The 23,947-nt window shown below is 41.2% G+C and overlaps 2 protein-coding genes across 6 annotated transcripts in view; one reads left to right on the plus strand and one right to left on the minus strand.

Annotated features, from left to right (window-relative positions):
- The window catches only part of sh3bgr (SH3 domain binding glutamate-rich protein), a 70,394-nt gene extending 66,949 nt beyond the window's left edge, over window positions 1-3,445 (minus strand). For 4 of the 5 annotated variants that reach the window (XM_056283556.1, XM_056283555.1, XM_056283557.1 and 1 more), the window contains exon 1: window positions 2,597-2,922. In XM_056283556.1, coding sequence (XP_056139531.1) covers window positions 2,597-2,833 — 237 coding nt within the window. In that variant the 5' untranslated portion in view covers window positions 2,834-2,922. Of the gene's footprint in view, window positions 1-2,596; window positions 2,923-3,321 lie in introns of those variants that run through there. The other variant, XM_056283553.1, reaches the window with a different exon arrangement.
- A 5,356-nt stretch (window positions 3,446-8,801) lies between these two features.
- On the plus strand, window positions 8,802-23,776 carry mrps23 (mitochondrial ribosomal protein S23). The gene is made up of 5 exons (XM_056283315.1): window positions 8,802-9,058; window positions 11,437-11,616; window positions 11,742-11,819; window positions 16,963-17,086; window positions 21,200-23,776. The coding sequence occupies exons 1-5, from the start codon at window positions 9,015-9,017 to the stop codon at window positions 21,308-21,310; spliced, it is 537 nt and encodes a 178-aa protein (XP_056139290.1). The 5' UTR covers window positions 8,802-9,014; the 3' UTR covers window positions 21,311-23,776.
- The last annotated feature ends 171 nt before the right edge of the window (window positions 23,777-23,947 follow it).

Raw genomic sequence — 23,947 nt, forward strand, 5'->3', positions numbered from 1 at the left:
TTGGCAATGCAGTCATGTGTGAACAGACTGTAGAGTAAGGGACGAAGGCAGCAACCCTGTGGTGCTCCTGTGTGGAGAACTATGGTAGATGTTTAGAATTAGTGCATAGGTCAATGCCATTTTGTTAGTGTTTCTAAAGTAAAAAGGAAAAAAGAAAATCGAATACATTTCCGTCACCTTTTAACAAAACAGAACGGAGAACATGAAAATGTACACATCCCACTGCTGTGCAGTGCTGCCTCCCGACACCATATGTAAGGGTTTAACCTGGCCTGTAAAGTACAAAATGCGCTCTGGCAAGAATACACATTGTTCACTCTTTTTAACCCTACTGTGGATAGCCTACATAGCCTTCTCTACCTTAACGTGAGCAGTGAGTCTGCATCCAAGAAAATCCCAACTTTAAGTATACATTGTCATACTTTCTGCGGGGTTCTGACATTTTCTTGTATTTCCCTGTTTTGCTTTGTTTTTTCGCACATCACTTGAAGCTTTTTGGTACTCCCCATGGGAGGCGGGCCTCACACTCTGAAAACTACTGCTTTAAAACATTGTATTTTTTCATTCAGTGGTCATTGTGACTAAAATGACGTGTTAAGGTAGTTTGAAATTATATATATTTTTTTTTTTCGTTTATTTATTTAAATCTGTTTTGAGCCTTTTCATCTTTTTAATCTTAAAACATGTAATCTTGTTATTAAAAAATTAACAAGAAAAAGTCTATGTAAAGCCAATTATCTTATCGTCTGTACTTTCAACATGAAAATTATGAAATCATTGAGTTGAATGAAATTAAACACTTTGATTTGGATACATCTCTCATCTCATCTCATCATCAGCCGTTTCTCCAGGGTCGGGTCGCAGTGGCAGCAAGCTAAGTAGGGCACTCCAGACGTCCCTCGCCCAAGCAACACCCTCCATCTCCTCCTGGGGGATCCCAAGGCATTCCAAGGCCAGATTGGACTTGTAGTCTCTCCAGCAAGTTATGGGTCTACCCCGGGGACTCCTCCCAGTTGGATATGCCCAGAAAACCTTCAAAGGAAAGCACTCAGCAGGCATCCTAATCAGATGCCCAAACCACCTCAACTGGCCCCTTTCAACATGAAGGAGCAGCGGCTCTACTCCGAGCTCCCTCCGGATGTCCGAGCTCCTCACCCTATCTCTAAGGGTGAGCCCAGACACCCTACAGAGGAAACTCATTTCAGCCACTTGTATCCATGATCTCACCTTTTCGGTCACTACCCAAAGCTCATGACCGTAGGTGAGGGTTGGAACGAAGATTGACTGGTAAATTGAGAGCTTTGCCTTCTGACTCAGCTCCCTCTTCACCACAACAGTCCAGTGCAAAGTCCGCATTACTGCTGACGCTGCACCAATCCACCTGTCAATCTCCCACTCCATCTTACCCTCACTCGTGAACAAGACCGCGAGATACTTGAACTCCTTCACTTGAGGAACAACTCATCCCTAGTCCAGAGGGAGCAATCCACCATTTTCTGGTAGAGAACCATGGCCTCAGACTTGGAGGTGCTGGCTCTCATCCTAGCCATTTCATACTCAGCTGCAAACAACCCCAATGCGCGCTGGAGGTCGCGTTCTGATGAAGCCAATAAAACCACATCATCTGCGAAGAGCAGAGGTGCAACTCTCAGGTTCCCAAAATGGACACACTCCTCACCTTGGCTGCGCCTTGAGATCCTGTCCATGAATATCACAAACAGAATCAGAGACAAGGGACAACCTTGGCGGAGTCTGATACCCACCGAAAACGTGTTTGACTTTATGCCGAGAATATGGACACAGTTCTCACTTTGGTTATACAAGGACCAGGTTCCCTGTTAGCCCATACTCCCACAGTACCCCCCACAGAATGCCCTGGGGTACACGGTCATAAGCCATATCCAAGTCCACAAAACACATCTAGACTGGCTGGTCAAATTCCCATGCCTCTTCCCTCAGCAATTCCACAGGGGTAAAGAGTTTGTCCATTGTTCCACGGCCAGGAAGGAATCGAGGTTCAACAATCATTTGGAGCCTCCTTTCCAGCACCCTAGAGTAGACTTTTCCAGGGAAGCTGGATAATTGGAGCACACCCTCCGGTCTCCTTGATTTGGATACCTCATACAGAAACTGATACAACTTAATTCACTCACCACAGTTCGTAAATTGTACTGAATTTATTCATTCATTCATTATCCAATGCAGGGATGCTGGAGCCTATCCCAGCAGCTTTGCCCTTAATTTAAATGAGTTTATTTACATGTATAATTTTGGTATATTTTACAAAGAAAATTAAGTTTATCCAACTCATTTGGATACTTCTGATAACCTCTACTCAAACCGAGTCCAATCTCATGTGTAGATGAGTTTGCGTTACCAAGAAATTGAAGTTTATTTAACTCAATACTATGGCTACTACAACTAATTGGCACTTTCATTTTGCTGAGTTTCCTTAAAATCATGCATTGTTTTAATCCTACTTAAGAAAACCCTGAAAACTCAAAAAGGGCAATGCAAAATGTTACCACATTTTCTGGAGTGGTAACATTAATTTTTTACAGTGTTTGTGTATTCTATGCTATTAATTTCAGCTTACCCCACAGTAGCCCTCTTCATTGAAAATCTGGGGGGGCAAGGGGATGCCATTGGAGGGTTTTTTATCCTCAGGGACATTCGCCCTCATCCAAATGCGGTTCTCCTCATTGCATGCGATGTCCAGCTGAGTGTACTCTACTTTAATAGCCTCCAAGAACCCGACCACATCTTGCTGCTTCTTTTTGATCTGGAAACAGAAATCTTTGATGTTGTAGAAAATATGGTAGACGCATTTCATGTAAGAAAGATATCATCAATATTTAACTGTAAAATGAAATTTCTTCATATAATAGTGGGGAGGAGAAGGGTTGAACATAAAGTTGCCTCTTTCCTAGAACAACTCCTACACTAACAACATACTGCTTTGTTTAGCCAAATGCTGCTTCAGCCATGCCGCCTTTTAAGAGATGTTCTAGAATGTTCTACAAGTATTCATTCAAGAGATGGCTATTGCAGGTTTGGAATGTGATCTCAGCTTCTAGTGAGATAATTAAAGAAAATACAGGAGCTCTACTCAGACCCCAAGAAACTGTTGTATCAGATCATAAATTTGCAGTTACAGGTATATACTGATAATATATGTACACCAAGTCAAATGTACACAATAGCCTTCTAGTTTAATATAATTTTTTGTACATGTGTAGGTTAATACCATAGTTTCTTCATGCAACTGTAAGTAGAAAGTTAACTTTGCCAGAGAAATTAGTTCTATGACGGAATCCTTACCGCAGTCGATCCTGATGAAGAGGCGAGGAACACTTTAATAACCATTTTGCCCCAATATAATCTGAGTAATGTAACAAGTCGGTTCTTAAAGGTGTAGGTGGCCTACTCTAATCTTAGAACTCAGCTGGGACATAGCAGCGCGATCACACACACCACTGAGGCTATTTTTGTCTACAGATTCCCTCACTGCTGGATTGGTCGGTTGGCTTTAGGACTACAGCATCGCCCAAATGATTGGCAACTTCAGCTGTCTTTTTGCCTGTCTGCAGTTGACTGGGAGGTACTGTTGCACTTCTATGCAACGTGCATATATGGACAGAAATATGCCCTGGCTAGCACTGCAGGTTAAGTAACGTAGTAAAAACAAAGCTGTGAACTGAACAAAGACCTTACTCAAGGTTTTAGCTACAAATGTTTACGCCTCTGTGAAAGGTGAGAGATGTGTTGCCTTTTCTTTTTTTCTTTAACAGTTTTTATTGATTTTCCCAATACATTTTCATGCACATACGCGTGGAAGCGGGGCAGGCTAACTGCTAGCCCATGCAGACCAGCAGTTCTGACAGTCATCCTGGCGTTCACTCTCTTGGACAGTGAATTTTATTTGTTTGTTTGTTATATGTTGGATGTGTTTTTGTAGTTTTGGTAGTTTTTCTGTAGTTTGGATATATGTGTTCTTGCAGTTTGGATATGTGTTTTTGTTGTACTGCTGTGGGCTGGGGGAAACGATGTTTTGATTCATTTCATGTGCGCACGTGCCTGAAATGAAATGACAAATAAATGATCCTGATTCCTGAATATATATGCAACTACATATCCTATAAATGCATTATATTGAAACCATATACATAGAGATTATTACAAAGATTGCACATATATCTTGCCATGCATATTGCTCATAATAACACACACACATATATATAGAAAAGAGAAAAAAAACAGACAACAACAAAAAGGGGGGGGGGGTTCTCTGCCGCCCCAATCTAACTGTAATCTCTTGCTTATTGAATGGGATTTATAACCTCATGTAATACATGAAAAAGGAGATCCAAATTTTCACAAGCTTTTGTACAGAGCCTTGACGGGCGATGCGTTGCCTTTTTGACACGGAGTGGGATTTATGATCTGATATTCAGTCCACATGAGACTGATCTCCTGAAATGCTTTTGCCTAGCCTATTGCTCCACCAAAAATCCCACTTACATGGAAGAATTGCATTGTCAGTTGTTCCGTTTAATGACAGTACATCATTTGTTTCTATGGCAACCAAAATGCTTTTACAAAAAACCCTGGTCCTTCGACAAAGAAATCACAGATGATACACAAACTGAAGGCAAGTAACGTCAAATAGAAATCCAATAAAGTCTGCTATACCATGATAATTAATGGTGTGAAACGATATGAGTATATAAAAGATATGCAAGGACTGCTCCCTGGGAGTAGAGCCGCTGCTCCTTCGCATCGAAAGAAGCCAGCTGAGGTGGTTCCTTTGGAGGTTTTCCGGGCACGTCCAACTGGGAGGAGACCCCCGGGGTAGACCCAGAACTTGCTGGAGGGACTACATATCCAGTCTGGACTGGGAACGTCTTGGGGTCCCCAGGAGGAGCTGGATGGCGTTGCTGGGGAGAGGGACATCTGGAGTGCCCTACTTAGCTTGCTGCCACCACGACCCGACCCCGGAGAAGCGGCTGATGATAAGATGAGATGAGATGAGATGAGATGAGATGAGATGAGATGAAAAGTTGTGGGTTATATACAATAATGGCCTACTTACAGTGGTGCTTGTAAGTTTGTGAACCCTTTAGAATTTTCTATATTTCTGCATAAATATGACCTAAAACATCACCAGATTTTCACACAAGTCCTAAAAGTAGATAAAGAGAACCCAATTAAACAAATGAGACAAAAATATTATACTTGTTCATTTATTTATTGAGGAAAATGATCCGATATTACATATCTGTGAGTGACAAAGTATGTGAACCTTTGCTTTCAGTATCTGGTGTGACCCCCCCCCCTTTGTGGTTTGTGCAGTAATGCAATGAAATGAAATGAAACAATGAAAAATGTGCAAAGTTAGTCAAGATCACCCGACACAAGACACTTTAAAACCTTGCTGGGAAAAGCAGAGGAATGGCACAAAAAGCTTTGGATGGACAGTGACACAGACAGCAACGGAACTTAACAGTAGCTCAATTAAACATAAGTCCAACAGGGGGCGTCCGGGTAGCGTAGTGGTCTATTCAGTTGCCTACCAATATGGGGATCGCCGGTTCGAATCCCCGTGTTACCTCTGGCTTGGTCGGGCGCCCCCCTACAGACACAATTGGCCGTGTCTGCGGGTGGGAAGCCGGATGTGGATATGTGTCCTGATCGCTGCACTAGCGCCTCCTCTGGTCGGTCGGGGCGCCTGTTCGGGGGGGGGGGATAGCGTGATCCTCCCACGCGCTACGTCCCCCTGGCAAAACTCCTCACTGTCAGGTGAAAAGAAGTGGCTGACGACTCCACATGTTTCGGAGGAAGCATGTAGTTAGTTCAAGTTCACGTACTTTATTTGTCACATGCACAGAAATACAAGGTAAAACATGCAGTGAAATGAAAAGGGGTACTCCCATCTATCATTGTGTGAAGACATAGACCTAGATAAAAGACAAAAGATCAGTGCTTTTTTTTCTTTTTGAGTCAAAATAAACAATAAAAAAACCTTGCTGTCTCAAGTATGTGAAAGGTCATATATGTGGAGAGTTCTTATGGCCTGTGGAGAAGCTTCTCTTTAGTTAGTCTGCAGCCCTCCAGTTGGCCAAGTACAACTGTGAGAAAAAGGGGGGGAAAGCTATATATATATATATATATATATATATACACTACCGTTCAAAAGTTTGGGATCACCCAAACAATTTCGTGTTTTCCATGAAAAGTCACACTTATTCACCACCATATGTTGTGAAATGAATAGAAAATAGAGTCAAGACATTGACAAGGTTAGAAATAATGATTTGTATTTGAAATAAGATTTTTTTTACATCAAACTTTGCTTTCGTCAAAGAATCCTCCATTTGCAGCAATTACAGCATTGCAGACCTTTGGCATTCTAGCTGTTAATTTGTTGAGGTAATCTGGAGAAATTGCACCCCACGCTTCCAGAAGCAGCTCCCACAAGTTGGATTGGTTGGATGGGCACTTCTTTGAGCAGATTGAGTTTCTGGAGCATCACATTTGTGGGGTCAATTAAACGCTCAAAATGGCCAGAAAAAGAGAACTTTCATCTGAAACTCGACAGTCTATTCTTGTTCTTAGAAATGAAGGCTATTCCATGTGAGAAATTGCTAAGAAATTGAAGATTTCCTACACCGGTGTGTACTACTCCCTTCAGAGGACAGCACATACAGGCTCTAACAGGTACTATTTAATGAAGATGCCAGTTGGGGACCTGTGAGGCGTCTGTTTCTCAAACTAGAGACTCTAATGTACTTATCTTCTTGCTCAGTTGTGCAACGCGGCCTCCCACTTCTTTTTCTACTCTGGTTAGAGCCTGTTTGTGCTGTCCTCTGAAGGGAGTAGTACACACCGGTGTAGGAAATCTTCAATTTCTTAGCAATTTCTCGCATGGAATAGCCTTCATTTCTAAGAACAAGAATAGACTGTCGAGTTTCAGATGAAAGTTCTCTTTTTCTGGCCATTTTGAGCGTTTAATTGACACCACAAATGTGATGCTCCAGAAACTCAATCTGCTCAAAGAAGTGCCCATCCAACCAATCCAACTTGTGGGAGCTGCTTCTGGAAGCGTGGGGTGCAATTTCTCCAGATTACCTCAACAAATTAACAGCTAGAATGCCAAAGGTCTGCAATGCTGTAATTGCTGCAAATGGAGGATTCTTTGACGAAAGCAAAGTTTGATGTAAAAAAAATCTTATTTCAAATACAAATCATTATTTCTAACCTTGTCAATGTCTTGACTCTATTTTCTATTCATTTCACAACATATGGTGGTGAATAAGTGTGACTTTTCATGGAAAACACAAAATTGTTTGGGTGATCCCAAACTTTTGAACGGTAGTGTATATATATATATGTGTGTGTGTGTGTGTGTGTGTGTGTGTGTGTGTGTGTGTGTGTGTGTGTGTGTGTGTGTGTGTGTTAGTCCAACAGTACTGGCTGGCTGGTGTGACAGAGGAAGACGCAGAGGACAGGAAGACATGGAAACGGATGATCCCCTGTAGCGACCCCTAACGGGAGCAGCCGGAAGTAGTAGTAGTAGTACCATTGCCTGCACTATCACCTTGGATACCGAAGGAGATTTTACATTAGAAAAGAAGAACAAATACAAGGAGTTTATTCTTCATTCACATACCTTACAACCATATATTAATGGTTATCACCGTTATGTCCAGATCTACACAGATGCATCAAAGAGTTTAGTAGGTAAAATAGGAGTAGCATTTATTGTTCCAGAGTTGTCTAATAAAGAAGAGAGAAGGATCAGTGGAGGATTATTAGTCTACACTGGTGAAATGGTTGCAATATTGTTAGCAGTGCAGTGGATAGAGGAAATAAGACCATTTAAAGCAATCATTTGCTCAGACTCAAGCTCACCACCAGCCAGTCCACAGTACAGTCATTCAGGTAGCAGACCGGGTACTTTTATAGAAGTACAACAAACAATATACAGAATTCAAATGATGGGTTTGACAGTAAATGTTTTGTGGGGGCGCATATTGGTGTCAAAGGAAATGAAATGGCAGAAACGGTTGCAAAGCAAACACGTTGAATTAGCAGATAGATCCAGCAAGACAAGCCTCAGGAGCGTTATGAAGCAGAGGTTGAAGGAAATGTGGAAAAAGCAGAGAGGAAAGGACGATGGTCGTAGGGTTCAACATAATGTGGGAGAAATGAGGAGTGCAGGAGGGAACAGGAGGGAGCAGACAATAATGTCTAGACTTACATTACTAAACGGTACACTGTTTAAAATAGACATACATAACACATGCAGATGCGACTGCTGTGGGCAAGAAGAAACACTAGAGCAAATCAAATCAAATCAATTTTATTTGTATAGCCCAATATCACAAATTACAAATTTGCCTCAGTGGGCTTAACAGCAATACAACATCCTGTCCTTAGACCCTCTCATCGGATAAGGAAAAACTCCCTAAAAAACCCTATAATAGGGAGAAAAAATAGGAAGAAACCTCAGGGAGAGCAACAGAGGAGGGATCTCTCTCCCAAGACGGACAGCGTGCAATGGATGTTGTGTTCACGCATTTTACATAATACAACATTGAAAGAGGATAACAGAATTATAAAGGACATAAAATTTACGAAGAACATGTTGCACAGGATGCCACGCAGTGTCCACGTGCCAACGGAGCAGTCCAGGACCCAGGCCACCAGAGCATGTTATGATCCACTGTCAGAGGTGTGTGGCAGAAAGAAGGAGGATTCGAAACCTCGGAAAGGAGGAGGCGAACTCAGACATTCTACAAAAACAACTCTGCAAAATGAGTGTTATTCAATTTTATTTTAGTATCTTAGAATAACTAGTTTGTGGGTTGCTTTTTTTTAACAGTAAATGGACGTTTTGGTCCACACCCCATTCCAGATGGTGGCGGTAAAGCACCAGATCATTTTTTGTGTGTGTGCGCCAACAACCAATAAATCTCCAAAAGAAGACCAAGTAAATCGTGTGGGATCTCATAATGGCTGGCAGCCGACTGGAGAAGTTTGGGTCGGTGTTCACACGGTATGTCTTACGTCCTTACGAGGCTAAAGCTGGACTTTACGCTAGCTATTTTTGCTTTTAAAGAAAAAAAACGCATTTCCCAACAAACGCAATGGTAACACACTAAGCTCCCGCAACATGGAGATGCCGTGAGTGCGTTACCTCGGGGCTGGGTAGTGAAGTACGACGTCGTTATGAGACCAGACGTCGTCTGGGGTTTTAGTTACCGTAATGCCGCGGTGTAATTTAGACACGTCATCCCCTGGCCTAAAGCTTAACGACGTTACCGTAAAGCGATACAGTTACTGGCGTTACTAGCTTGCTGGGTAGCGGATGCCTCCTCGTGCTTGGTTGTCGTATGCACGGGGACGCTGGAAGAAGGCTTTTTCAGTCGTTGCTGCAGCTGCTCAAGGTCGGTGGCACAGTGCAATGTCACGATACTACACGCGGTACTTGTACCCCATTGAACTGAACAGACAGGGTGGTTTATATTGGAAAAGGGGGGATGTGTTTTAACAATGGGATTCCTCAGTGGAACGCTAATCCCCAAATCCAGTGAGCATATTCCACACACAAAAAAGGCGAAAAGGTAGCACGTCTCGAATGTTCAAACCAGGGAGGAGAAAATACTCGCATTTCACTTGTTTATTTGGCTCGCGTCACAATAGAAAAAATGCTCGTGCGTTTAAGCACAGAGCCTTCGTCAGAGTATTAGAATTATACAGGTTGCAATTTGATAATATATGCAAGGGCAGAGTTAAAACACAGCTGGGGCTTGTTGGAGTTTGTTTGTTGTTAATTTGAGGTCGGACCCAATTATTTAGAAACCAATGGCCTTTCTTATCCCATGGCTCTAGATACAGGGACCAATCGCAAGTCTATTATCAAATTTGATTTAAACCCCCTTACGGGAAGCTTCACAAAACGCTGTTTCTGGCCATGATGATTCACTGTCAAGACTATACACTAGATGGCAGTAAAGGGACATTTGAATAAACCCGTTCATTTTTCATTGTATGACGGTCCAAGAACAGGTCAGTGGTCGCATGCATAGTTTGTGGGTTTCAAAAGATTACAAACAGTCCTAACTAAACATTTTCAGATGAAGTCATCATTAAGTCCATTTGGTGTCATAGCGTTCAGTGTGTATTTCCAAAACTCTCTGGCCCAGTTTCTTGAAAACGTCACCTCTTCTAGTAGGCATCATGACTTTCTCAGTCCCATATAATGAAGAGGGTGAACCATGATTTGCTTCAGCATAATGTTTTGCGATTACATAATCCATATTACCTGTACGGATTGCAGTTTTGTGCTCTGATATTAATTGTTTAAAGGGTCGTTTGGTTTGTCCAACATATGCTAGACCACAGGGACATAATAACATGTAAATCACATGAGTTGACATACAGTTTATAAATTCCCGAATAGGAATTTTCCTCCCAGTGTGGGAATGATTGAACAACTTCATATTTGCAGTATTGGTGCAGCAAGTACAATTGCCACATCTATACATGCCAGTTATTGTCAGCTATGTGGTCTTGTTTTGAATCACTTTTTGCACATGACAATGTTTTTATTAATGGGTGCTCTGCTGAATAAGAAAAGGGGTAGGGATTTGCAGAAGCCTTAAGTGTTTTTCTGTTGTGATATGAGCCAAATAAACAAGCGAGGTGTGTTTATTTTGTCCTCCTTGATTTGAAATTTTGAGATGTGCCACCCTTTTAACATTTTTTAGGATAATTTATATCTAATGATGTCTTTATGCATGCTCAATAATCAAGGTAAGAAAATCCCAGGAAGTTGAATCAACGAGAATTGATTGAATTAACGAGATCTAGGCAGTGGTTACAATATAAAGGTGATAGATTGTCCGAAGCTGTTGGAACAGGACAGTGCTATTGACAGAATAGATTATACCCAGGGGAAGCTACACCTAGTCAGTATGGTTGACCTAAGATACATAAATAGGATGTGTCATTACGGTATATTATTTATATGATTAACTCACCGGCCTGTAACATCTATTAGGTTTCTGGCATCTATTCTTAAACCTGTTGGTAGGCAGTAATGAACATCACATTCAGAGCACTATGGATTTTGTGGATATGGTGAGGGACATCATTATGGAGGGGGTTGAAACAATGGTTGTTTGCATATTTGTGTGTGTGTGTGTGTGTGTGTGTGTGTGTGTGTGTGTGTGTGTGTGTGTGTGTGTGTGTGTGTGTGTGTGTGTGTGTAAACTGATGATCCGCCGAAGACCATAGGTCAGTACCAGTCAGTCCAGCACCAGGCTTAGTGTCTTTAATTTTCTTTGTTCAGAAGCCTGGCTGCTTGGTAGAAAAAGCTGTTTTGGGGCCTGTGTTTAATACTAATTCCAACTGTGATGTCATGATTCACAGAACTCGAGATGTGATGCGCTCTGGAGTCACCAGGTCATCTGACAAATGCATTTGGTATGATATATACAAGACGTTTCCACCCAAGAGGGATCCAGTTTATGTTAAGCCACATTCAAGGACATTTACAAAGAAAGAAGATCCTGTTCCTGATATCTTTTACAGAGAAGATGAAATTAGAGCGTAAGTAACCTGGTCACACTACTGGAAATTAATTATTGTTTATGTCAAATCTGGTGAGATAATGTTATGGCCTGTTTTGTGACCTATTTTGATTGCTTTAATAACTCACATGTCTTGTCTTTTAGGAAATTTTATGAGGCATATGGGACAGGACAAAGAGCAATCGATCTCTCCAAATCAAACTTGACTTCCACATGTCAAAGGTATGTTAAGAATATTTGTATCCTCAATACAGGAATCGGTGGATCGAATCCCCGTGTTTCCTCCGGCTCGGTCGGGCGTCCCTACAGACACAATTGGCCGTGTCTGCGGGTGGGGAGCCGGATGTTGGTATGTGTCCTGGTTGGTCGGGGCACCTGTTCAAGGGCAAGGGGAACTGGGGGGAATAGCTGATCCTCCCACGCGCTATGTCCCCCTGGTGAAACTCCTCACTGTCAGGTGAAAAGAAGCGGCTGGCGACTCCATGTGTATCAGAGGAGACATGTGGTAGTCTGCAGCCCTCCCCGGATCGGCAGAGGGGGTGGAGCAGAGATCGGGGCGGCTCGGAAGAGTGGGTTAATTGGCCGGATACAATTGGGGAGAAAGTGGCGGGGGGGGATTAAAAAAAAAAGAATATTTGTATCCTAAATGTTTTATCAAAAATTTATACAGAAGTTTGTATGTTTTTGTAACTTGGATTTAAGTTTCATTTCCAAGATAAGATGGCCTAAATGCAGAAGTTACATTTGTATTCACATAAAGGAAAAAAAATCTAGCAAGGTGCTGTTGTATTTCTAGCAATTCTCATACCCTTGATGCAAAATTAAAACCAAATTTAACTTGCAAACAATTACAAATAGTCTAACAATGAATTGCTCATTGCAGAAAAGTCCATTTGTGTACATAGTTGTATGCATCCATGCATGCCAGGAGTATGATTTACATGGGGCGCACACCCAGGAAGCCCTGACGGTACATCCGGGGGCTGCAATGATGTTGTACACACCATTAAGCCTAGTGCTTGCTAAATAGTCTGTTTCCCACTGCTCAAACAAGAAAATTATCATTTATTACTTATAAAAGCATATGGGTTTATCGCTCTAATGGTGTCTTATATGTGAATGTGTGATGATTTTAGGTGAAACTAGGATGGACCAGCATTTCTACACAGTAGTGGTATTTCAATTGCATCCACATTGTCAGCAACGAAAAACGTTAATACTATCCCCCATTGTAAGTCTGTATGCTTGTCTCAATTGGTCAAATGGAAACGTCGGTCTTTACAAATACCTCATCTAGGTTCGGTGGCATGCGTGCCTCAACAATGCCCACTACCTTTAACTGACATGAAACCCACTATGTATCACAAATTGGCCCCCTTAAATGCTTATTTTTCATGTTCCTCCATGTAAATTAGTTCAATTTCACTCCCCTTAGATGGTCGTCTTTCTTAATTGTGAATAAAATTTTGATCTCTTTAAAGACTGCTGTGACATTGGTGAATAAAAACGAAAAAAGGATTGGCCTAAATGAAAAATGAGTATAACTTCGTCACAGTTTACTTGATTGTTATGAAACTTTACAAATGTTCACATCTCACAGCCATCTCACAGCCGGAGGTACATACAGACCAACACACTGCAGCTACTAGCTTAGCCAGGTTTGTTTTTAGCCTGGTGGCTAGGTGAGCCGGTTGTTTTTATTGAGGATTTTAAGCTTGTAGCACCTTTATGGACTTTTTATGCCAATTTTATCTCTTGATCACACTTTCCCCCTCACTTGTATTGTTGTACAACTTGCGGGATTGCTTTGGACTACCTGTCCCAACTACCAGCTTAGCTAGGCTTGCCTTTAGCCTGGCAGCTAAGCTAAACTAACTATAATGGCATCAGCCACTGAACTCATCTGCATTAAAACTGAGGTACAATCCATAGAGACTTTGATCAAAGATCTCCTACATCGCCAAACTCGACTATGCTCTCGGTTAGCTGCCATTCAGTCCAAACCAGAGGAGCCCGGAGGTCTGGGTCCCTCTCGCAGGTGGTCCTCAGTGGTTAAGGGTTCCGTGGTTGGTTCAGTGTAGTATAAACCAAGAGCATCAAGCAAAGTAAATACATTATAAGATTTTTAGACATAAAGTTTGAAGTCCACTCCACTCAAGTGCTTCCAAATGTACCTGTTTTAAATGACATTAGTCACTAACTTTATAAGTGAATGGATTTTAACATTACTCGCGTTAGCATCATGGCTAGCAGTGTTGAAATATATGGACCTGTGTCCAAACAATCGTGCTGTCAAGTCATGGTGCAGAACTCCTCCATCGCACCAGACAAACTCAGCAACGGAGCAGGCTGGTATACATTGCAATTTTCTGTGCTGCAGTCATGGCAGGCTTAACTGTGCATCGAGAGGTGAACAGTGTGAGAGACAGTTTGAAATCTGACTTGGGCGGCTAGAGCATCCGGACTGAGACACATCTTTAGAAATCCGAGTGGAATCGAATTGCAAACCACCTCCAAATGTGGTTTAGATCCAATTTGCAAAAATCGCATGTCAAGTGGTTTTTTGCTGTCCAGACTTTCTAAAATCAATCTGGATACAGTATGGATATGCCAAAAAAAAAAAACAGATTTGGGCTGGCAATCTGAAAAAGGCGTAAAACATCCCATATAATATTGCATTCGTTCCAAATTAATGGATTTAGCTGCTAATAAAACACAGCAGTTTATTCTATTGGCATAGCTGGATTTCTTCCTGTGGTACGCAAAAATCCAAACAGCAAATGCAAGCACAATTTTTGAGACTTAGATAAGCAATCACCTATACAATATTTCATGTTCCAATCACATTTCATTCACGTCTGGCAATTAAATGGTCTTTGCACTAAAGTGCATTTTTGTACATAGTCCTATTCATACATGCTGTAGACACCATACAGCCTCGTGCCCACTGGTGTCCTACGTCAGAATCAGGATCAGCTTTATTGGCTAAGTGTGCCTATGCATATGAGGAATTTGACCCCGGTACACAGCAGCGTGTAGCACTTGCAGACCCAAAAATAAAATTTAAAAAAAACCCAGAAGAAATAAATGGAGCAACAACAGGATGTTGTTCCATTTATTTCTTCTGGGTTTTTTTCTTTCTTTTTTTTCTTTGCCGGTTACATGTGAATAATAATAATAATAAATCAAACTTAATATAGCACTTTTCTAACACTCAAAGTCGCTTTACAATAAACTGGGTGAAACAAGACAACAGATAAACATAACAGAGACATACAGGGGTGGATGGGAAGGGGGGCTATGAGAGGGAGAATCGGCAGCCACACATGATGCCAGCACTTAAACAGATACAAAAGGGCAAGAAAAACAAAAAACAACAGCACTGTAGATGTTGATTTTGTGTAGGGGTTTACTCCCGTAGCCTAGTCCTCTCCCGAGGTATCCACTAGGCAGTGGCACTATTTAACCCATAGCTGGGGGCTGGCTCATGGGCATCAGGGAATAGCCCCACACCGGTGGGCCTGTGTACCACACATCTAGTGGCCAGACCTCCTCCGAGTCCCTTGTAGTTCAGCCAGGGTCCAAGGTGTACCCAGTTACCGTGTGTCACCACAAGGAGGCGCTACATAGGGCTTGCTGTTGGAGAGGCTATTTACTGGCAGGGAGAGACTTAGGCGCTCAGCTCTGCTGTTCGTTTCTGCTAGCCAGGGGCGAAGTTTGAGAGTGAGACATGACAGGCACAGGACGCTTCACAACAACCCCACTTCTTACACAAGAATGTCAGACACACATAATATATATATATATATATATATATATATATATATATATATATATATATATATATATATATATATATATATATATATATATATATATATATATATAGTGTTTTTTCCCGAAACCGTCAATGGTGTCGAGTGCTCGACTAATGAGGAACGGAATATATCAACACGTATACAGGAAAAAAGATTAGGGGAAAAAATATATATATATATATATATTTTTTTTTTTACAATTTTTTTTAATAGCTCAAAGTTGTTAAATGGCAGAACAAGCTTGTTTCGTGCTCAATGCACTCATCAGCTGCCTACATGGTTACAGTAAACGTCCTTATTTATACCGGTTGCCGTTGCCTACGTTCTATGTGCGGTGTTTAATTTCAGGATAGGGGGATGGACCAAGCTACGGTTGGAACATTGATGCATTTGAACTGTCCAATGGGGATAGAGTAGGGTACATTTAAGCAAAAATATGGTAGATAGAGAAAGTCAATGGCATAAAGACAAGCTTGTTCTGCCATTTAACAGCTTTGAGCTATAAAAAATATATCTTTGCTGCTGAATTGTTGAGCTCTTTTTTCTACATCGAAGGTTTCATTGCAACATCCTGTGGCCATATATATATATATATATGCATGCGTAACTAGAATGAACTAGCAATTCTTTCTTGATGCATGCTCAATAATCCAGGTATACTACTAGCATTTCTGTTGGTAAATTGATTTTTCTCATTGATGCAAGTCTGGATTGCTTGGAAAATGTTGCCCCCATGTATTGCATGGGAACCAGAAGATCACAGAGATGAATAGGAATTTAACGCCTGGAAAATATTGGGGAAAATCTTTTGGCCGTTGAACAATTGCAAAAACAACTCTTTGAATGATCAAGTTTCAAATCTTCACCATTTCAAAGACACATGCATGTTAGAGTTAATACTCCTGTCTGTGCCCCTGACCGAGGCATGGCAAGACAAACAAGTTGGTCCCCGAGGGCTGCACAGTAGCTGCCTACTGCTGCTAGCTACACGGCTAGGATGGTTTAAATACAGAGAGGAATTTCCCCATGGGGATCAATAAAGTATATCAAAATGTCTTTCTTTTTTTCAGGGGGGGGATTTTTTCTCCCCAATTGTATCAGGCCAATTACCCCACTCTTCCGAGCCGTCCCGGTTACTGCTCCACCCCCTCTGCCGAGCCAGGGAGGGCTGCAGACTACCACATGCCTCCTCCGATAGATGTGGAGTCTCCAGCCGCTTCTTTTCACCTGACAATGAGGAGTTTCACCAGGGGGGCGTAGCACGTGGGAAGATCACGCTATTCCCCCCCATTTCCCCCTCCCCCCTGAACAGGCACCCCAACCGACCAGAGGAGGTGCTAGGTCAATTTTAAACCAATGCCACTAATGTATACTTTTCTGTATGAATGAAAGGTAAAAATAACTGTTGGGGAATTTCAATTTTTCCCATCTTTAGTGTCATATATTCATGTTCGCATATGATGAGACAAATCTTTGTACCCTGTGGACTTGTATATTTGATGCAAATCCTTTTTACTAATATGACTTTTTAAACATTTTCATCAAAGATTTGTGGAGAAGTATGCTGAGCTGGAGAGCAAAGAAGTCCTGGATGAGGCGACTTTGTTTGAGGAGACTGGAAAGGCCTTGCTGACAGAGGGTGTGATGCTGAGGAGAAGAGTGGGCCCTATGGTGAGATGAAATTATATTGCAAATATTTGTGTGTGAATGGGGCAGCTGGATTGTGATAGTTAATAGCTGATATTACAGATTCCCTGTCGGTATTTCAAGTCAAAATGTATTATTGCCCAATATCACAAAGTATGTGTCAAAGGGCTGTACATATAATAAAACAATAATGACCAACATCAGTAAAATATATAACAAATGTATAAAAGTGAGATAGTCTACATATAAAACATTATAAACAATACAATACAAAAACACAAAAGAATACTGCAAAAAGAAAAAACATACAGTACATATACATAACAATACACACATAAAATTGAATATAAGCTGGATAACCGTAGTTTAGTACTTAGGGCAGACTAAGTGAGGTTTAAGGCTGATGCAAATAGTAGAAGTATTTTGAGTTTACTTTTGAATGAATCAACTGAACTAGCCTCTCGAATTTGTACAGGAAGACAATTCAAAAGAAGAGGGGCTTGGTAAAAAGTCCTTCTACCGACTGATGTTTTATTTGTTTTTGGAAAAGTCAGAGGACCGGCATTTTGTGATTATAGAGCCCTAGCAGGTAAATGATGAGTGACTAGATGTGATAAGTAGGGTTATCCAAGTCAATGTAATGTTTTATACATTAAAAGTAGGATCTTGAAGTCAGATCTAGCATGTACAGGGAGCCAATGAGATGAGAACAGAGGTAATATAATCAAATTTTCTGGTCTTGGTTAATATCGTAGCAGCAGTATTTTGTACAAGTTATAATTTGCTTATAGTTGATTAAGATAAGCCAGAGAAAAGGGTGTTAGAATAATCAAGCCTAGATGAGGCAAATGCATGAACAAGTGTTTCAGCATCAGCCATGGAAAAAAATGGGACAAATCTTGGCATTATTTCATAAATGGAAATAAGCAGTATTTGTATTATCGTTTATGTGTTTCAAAAGAGAGACTAGGATCAAACAGGACACCGAGGTTTCTAATACTAGGGCTTTGTGAAATTGTGGAACCAGCTAAGGTCAGAGTGAGATCACTGAATTTGTTTCTAATCTGCTTTGGACCAAGAACTAACATTTCAGTCTTCTCAGCATTTAAAAGGTGGAAGTTAGATGACATCCATCCTTTGATTTCTAATCAGCATTATTCCAGCTTCACCAGCTGATGGCAGGCGTGGAAATGTAAAGCTGGGTATCACCCACAGGAATGGAAACCTAGTTTGTAATGATTTATTAATGTACTGAGGGGCAACATGTAAATAGAGAAAATAGGACCAAGCACAGATCCCTGTGGCACACCATAACTGACCTTAATGTGATCTGAGGAACAGTTTTTGTATAAAACAAAGTGAGATCTGTCAGATAAGCATGATCTAAACCAGAACAGAACAGGGTCAGTGAGACCAACTTTCTAGGCGATCTAATAGAATGTGGTGATCAATCGTGTCAAATACTGCATTTAGGTCTAGAAGCACCAATATTGAAACTGAGCCACAGTCCAAAACAAGTAGTAAATCATTTACCACTTTTGTCAGAGCTGTTTCTGTGCTGTGGAATTTTCTTAAGCCAGATTGATGAGGTTCACACAGATCATCAGATGAAAGGTGATCTATGAGTTGCTGAGCTACTGCTTTTTCAAGGAGTTTTGAAAAGAATGGCATATTTGTGATTGGTCTGTAGTTGCTGGTCAGATGCTTCTTTAGGAGTGGCCTGATAACCCGTTTTAAAAGATGAAGGCACAATGCCAATAATCAGAGAGCTGTTTATTATCTGTAGTAACAGTGGGCTGAGAATTGGAAAAGGCTCTTAATTAATTTAGAAGGAATGGGATCAAGTAAGCAAGTAGTGAGCTTGGAGGAAAATAGAAAATACCATTCTAGAGTGTTTCAAGGGAGATTATCTCAAAGTGGGTGAGCTTGCAAGAAGAAGAATGTTAAGGCATTAACACCCCATCCTGGGTGGGAATTGAGAATGAGGAGGATATTGTTTTCCTGATTTCATAAACTTTAGTGGTGAAGAATTCTATGAACTCAGTTACGGTAAGGGAGGTGATACATATAGGGGGCAGTGTACAAGTCAATTTAGTGACCGTGTTAAAAAAATAAACTTTGGGTTATTTTGTATCAGTTCAGAAAAAATGAGCCATTCTAGCAGCTCGAAGAGCATGTTTATATAAAAGCAGGTTGTTCTCCATTTGTGTTCAAGTTTCTTGCATTTTTGTTTAACAGACCAAGTGTATTGATTGTACCAGGGGGACAGTTTTAGTCTAGCTTCCCTAGTAGTCAGGGGGGCAACTGAATTAAACAAGTTCAGCAATGTGAGATTGAAGTTGTCAGTATACTTGTTAAGACAACAGAACTGATCCAGTTGGTCACCTGATCATGTAACTTGTTCAGGGACATTTGCGTATGTAGGGCTTGCCCTGCAAGAGTGCATAAAAAGGGTGTGTGTGTGTGTGTGTGTGTGTATATATATATATATATATATATATATATATATATATATATATATATATATATATATATGTATATGTGTGTGTGTGTGTCTCATTAAATCTTCCTTGATTCCCTCGTACTCATTTGCATGGCTTTAGTGTGTTTAGGACGTGGCACGGTTGGTATATATATTCAGGGGAGCGCGAAAATGGGTGGTGTGTGATCGATTGTGGTGAGCCGGTCTGGGCCAAAATGCAAGGTCCAATTTATTTATTTTTTTTGTCCCAGCCCAGCCCTGGTAAGCTGAACCTGCAAGGAGCTCACCAGAATCAGCAGTGGCCCACTCGGCATCTAGGTTGAATGCTGCAGTCCCATGCAATCCATTGGGCAGGATTATTGTCAATGTCATTGCTAGAAGGGTCTGCAATTCTTGAAACTGCCATTCGACTATGACCTCAGATCAGATGAGACAACCCGCTGAATTTAAGCATATTACTAAGTGGAGGAAAATAAATGGCGACAGGCTTGGGCGCAAGTCCATGAATACTAGGATGGCATCCAGCACTTTACCTGTACCCCCGTGCATAGGGTTAGTGGTTGTGTCAGGAAGGGCATCTGATGTAAAAATTTTACCAAATTGGTATGTGGATTGACAAGACCATACTGGATTGGTCGAGGCCCTGGGTAACAATGGCTGCCATCGCTGCTGTGCCCTCACAGGGTACCGATGGAAACTAAAATCCGCTGTGGCGACCTTTGAGAAGCGGAACAAGACGAAAGAAGAAGAAGATAGCTAGAAGGGTCTGCTCATTAGCTCACATAGGAGTTCAGTGGCGACTCTACCAGAAATACGATAGCGGAAGCAAGGATATGAATATATTTTTTACATTTCACTTTGTGTACATATTATCGATATAAGATTAAAACTGAAATTTACCTAAAATCTAATGAGATTTCTTCAGTTTTTTGACCATTTAATTAAAGTAGATGCAATGAGTTTAACATGTCCATCAGTTAAATCATGCTGAGAAAAAAATGGCTTTCAGGGAGTTTTCACACATCAATGAATGGACTACAGGTGGAATAAATATTTTCTCTGTGAAACATTTAATATGCAAGCAGTGGCACTATTCAGTGTAACCAATTCACAATTAATACGTTGTAGAAATTGCAGGAAAGGAGAGACGGACAGTTTATCTCATTTACTACACGAACGCGTGTGTCCTTTATTTCTCTCTACAAAACCGACAGCCCGAGCAACATGGTGCTGCCCCAACCAATCATCGTCGTAGCTCACCCTGTCAACCCGGAAACACTTTCTTAAAGCAACCAGAACCGATTATGGTGAATGGTGTCCACAGAGTCCACTACAACATGTTACTTTTTGTTTGCATCTTTACATGACAATTGTTGTGACTGATACACCTGAAATTCATTGAGTTACTGACTTTTTCATGTCTACAAAACGTTGTTAGTTGCATCATTTTGCCTAGAATTTTCACGTGAAAATATCAGTTACCATTTGTAGAAATGACACATACTGCTCTGTTAACTTGAGGACTCTCCGTAGTTTTTTTTTTTTTTTAAGATTGTGACTTGCTGTTGCAATGTATAACCCTTTTCACCGCTTCATGTATTCACAATACTCTGCCAGTGCCCCTCACCAGCTTTAAATTTTATGTTTCCCTGCAGGTGTCCCCAGAGTCCAGGGATCCAGTACTGGAGTTGAAATTGACTGACATGCTGGCAGAACAGCAGTCAGTCAGTTCTGTTGATAGCCAGAAGTTGGAACTCCCAGCATAAGAGTCGAACCTCTACAATTATCTTAAAAAATGCAAGCATGGAATGAACAGAATCGTTTTTCTTCCATTTCCACACAATGGATTGTTTGTTTTCTTTTTTTTTAAGTTGAAACTTTTTTTTTAATCAGGAAACAGCACTTTCCCCCAATTCGAGAGTTGTTTGTTTTAACGGTAGTTTGTGTTGCAACATACATGTAAAACATCCATCCATTATCCGAACCGCTTATCCTGCTCTCAGGGTCGCGGGGATGCTGGAGCCTATCCCAGCAGTCATTGGGTGGCAGGCGGGGAGACACCCTGGACAGGTCGCCAGGCCAAGACACACTCACACACACATTCACACCTAGGGACAATTTACTATGGGCAATTCACCCGGCCTACATGTCTCTGGACTGTGGGAGGAAACCGGAGCCCCCGGAGGAAACCCACACAGACATGGGGAGAACATGCAAACTCCACACAGAAGACGACCTGGGACGGCCCCCCAAGGTTGGACTACCCTGGGGCTCGAACCCAGGAGCTTCTTGTTGTGAGGCGACTGCGCTAACCACTGCACCACCGTGCTGCCCATGTAAAACATAACATGTAAAGTTATATAGTTGGAAAGGACCATTTGCATTCTTACCTTTCATAGACTGTCAAGACTTTGTCTTTCCTTGTGAATCACCCACACATCAGATAAATTTCAGTTACAAAATACTCTGCAGCAATTCTTGTTCACTTCCTGGCAAGGGTGAGTGGCTTAATGTGTTTGTTCTTATCATTTTGTTTCAAATGACAGTGGGGTATGTTAGGTTTGGAGGAGTTTATTGAGTTTATATTAACATACATTAGTTATATGTTATATAATGTTTGGACCAGATTATTGGATAAATTAAGTATTCTACAATTACATTTGTGCTGAAGAGTACAAACTCTTTGTACTTTCGCATTTAACCTAAAATATGAGCCACTCTTTGAAACCCAAAAATGGTTAACCAAACTCTAATAAAGGAAATGACATACCAACATAATTTATTGAGGAAAATTATGTCATGTGAATGATTTTTTAATTTGATTATTGATGGCATCTTCTCTTCCAAGTCTCACTTTAGACAAACTGCCACCAGTAGTTGATATGACCTTTCAACATCAGCTTGAAAGTATTTAAATCCTTTCCTTTCAAATCTACTTGAACTAGGATATTAGAGGGGGTTCTTCCCAAAAACAAGGCTACAGTTTTTGTCACAATTCTGATGTATTAAGGTCTACACCTTGGCAATCCTAAAATAAATTAATACTTAAACTATTGACCTATATGTTGACCTGTTTTCCGGGATTGGGCCATCTGACCCAGCTTTTCTTAAGCTTCTAATGAGCGATGGCTGGGTGCCTTTGACATTCTCAAAGAATTTTCTTGTACTTACCAGAATCATTTCGTTAGTGTAGTATTGTCAAAGATGTCAGACCTTACTGATCTTGAGGCAGTAAAGGGGACCATGATACTGACACTAACATGTTCTCCTGCTGGAATGAGGTTCTTGTGCTGAAATGCAGTGCGTAGTTTTCAGCTAACCAGTGGGGGTTCTAGACAGGTAGTCCTCGGACTGCAGCTCACATCTCACTTCTGACACCAATGTAGTGAATTCGGGGAGCAGCCGGGACGCGAACCCGTGTCTCCCGCACCACGGGCGACTACGTTAACCAGCTGACTAAAGGGTTGGAGCCTTTGGTTTATCTGAGGTAGTTTTTAACTAGTTTTAACTTGCTGAAAGCCCGTTCAACCCCAGCAACAGTCACAGGCAGTGTGCAGAAAATCCTGGGGGCTATACAAGTTTCTCCAAAAATACTCTGCAGCTGCATCTTACAGATGGCATTAGGGAGCTCAAGATGGGACAGAGTATGTGAAAACGCGGCGCCATATATTGTGCTCAGGTGCAGCATTTCATTTTCAAATTCAGCTGTGAGATCCTTTTCATATGTTCTCGTCAGTGCTTGGCATGTTGTCTTTATCTTACTAGCCTGGCATGTTGTCTGAAATCTTACTAGCCCATTTGATAGATTCATCAAATGGGCTAGTAAGAGCTCAGGGAGAAGTCAAGCCCAGTTTACTGACCTTTATAATAGGAAGGTGTTCAGAAAGGCTACTTCCCTTCTGGAGTGCCAAGGTCACCCCCTTCAGCCAGAGGTTTAGCTGTTACCTTCAGGTCGTTGGTTGAGGATGCCCTGTATTAGGACTAAGAGATACAAGGCTTCTTTTGTCCCACAACCATCCAATTGTTAAACAGTAGATGGTATTCAACTGTTGTCTGCAGTTCGCTTGTTTCCTTGGTCTGTATATTTGAACTCCTTTGGTTCTCCTTGCCCACTATGTCCTGTTGTTAATTCTGCCTTGGTGTTTGTATGTTTTGTTTTTGTGTGATAGTTTTATTATACTGGCTGCAAACTAATTTCCCTGTAAGGGACAATAAAGATACTTTGACTTTGACTTATCTGCTCTTCAGTCATCTCTGTCAGCTTCAGAATAGGTGCAAATGTTTCACATATGGCTGCTGCGGTCTGGAAGTGTACATTCAGGTCACTGATGATGTTATCCAAAAAATATGTTCTGAATGAATTTTCTGCACACACTTAAGTTTCACCTTCTTGTGTCATCTCA

Source organism: Lampris incognitus, chromosome 7 (genome assembly GCF_029633865.1).
Source record: "Lampris incognitus isolate fLamInc1 chromosome 7, fLamInc1.hap2, whole genome shotgun sequence".
NCBI lineage: Eukaryota > Metazoa > Chordata > Actinopteri > Lampriformes > Lampridae > Lampris > Lampris incognitus.

Coding starts and splice junctions, on each gene's coding strand:
- mrps23 (XM_056283315.1), top strand. CDS start 9,015: ATGGCTGGCAGCCGACTGGAGAAGTTTGGGTCGGTGTTCACACG. Junction 9,059..11,436: donor TTTGGGTCGGTGTTCACACG/GTATGTCTTACG, acceptor CATGATTCACAG/AACTCGAGATGTGATGCGCT. Junction 11,617..11,741: donor AGAGAAGATGAAATTAGAGC/GTAAGTAACCTG, acceptor CTTGTCTTTTAG/GAAATTTTATGAGGCATATG.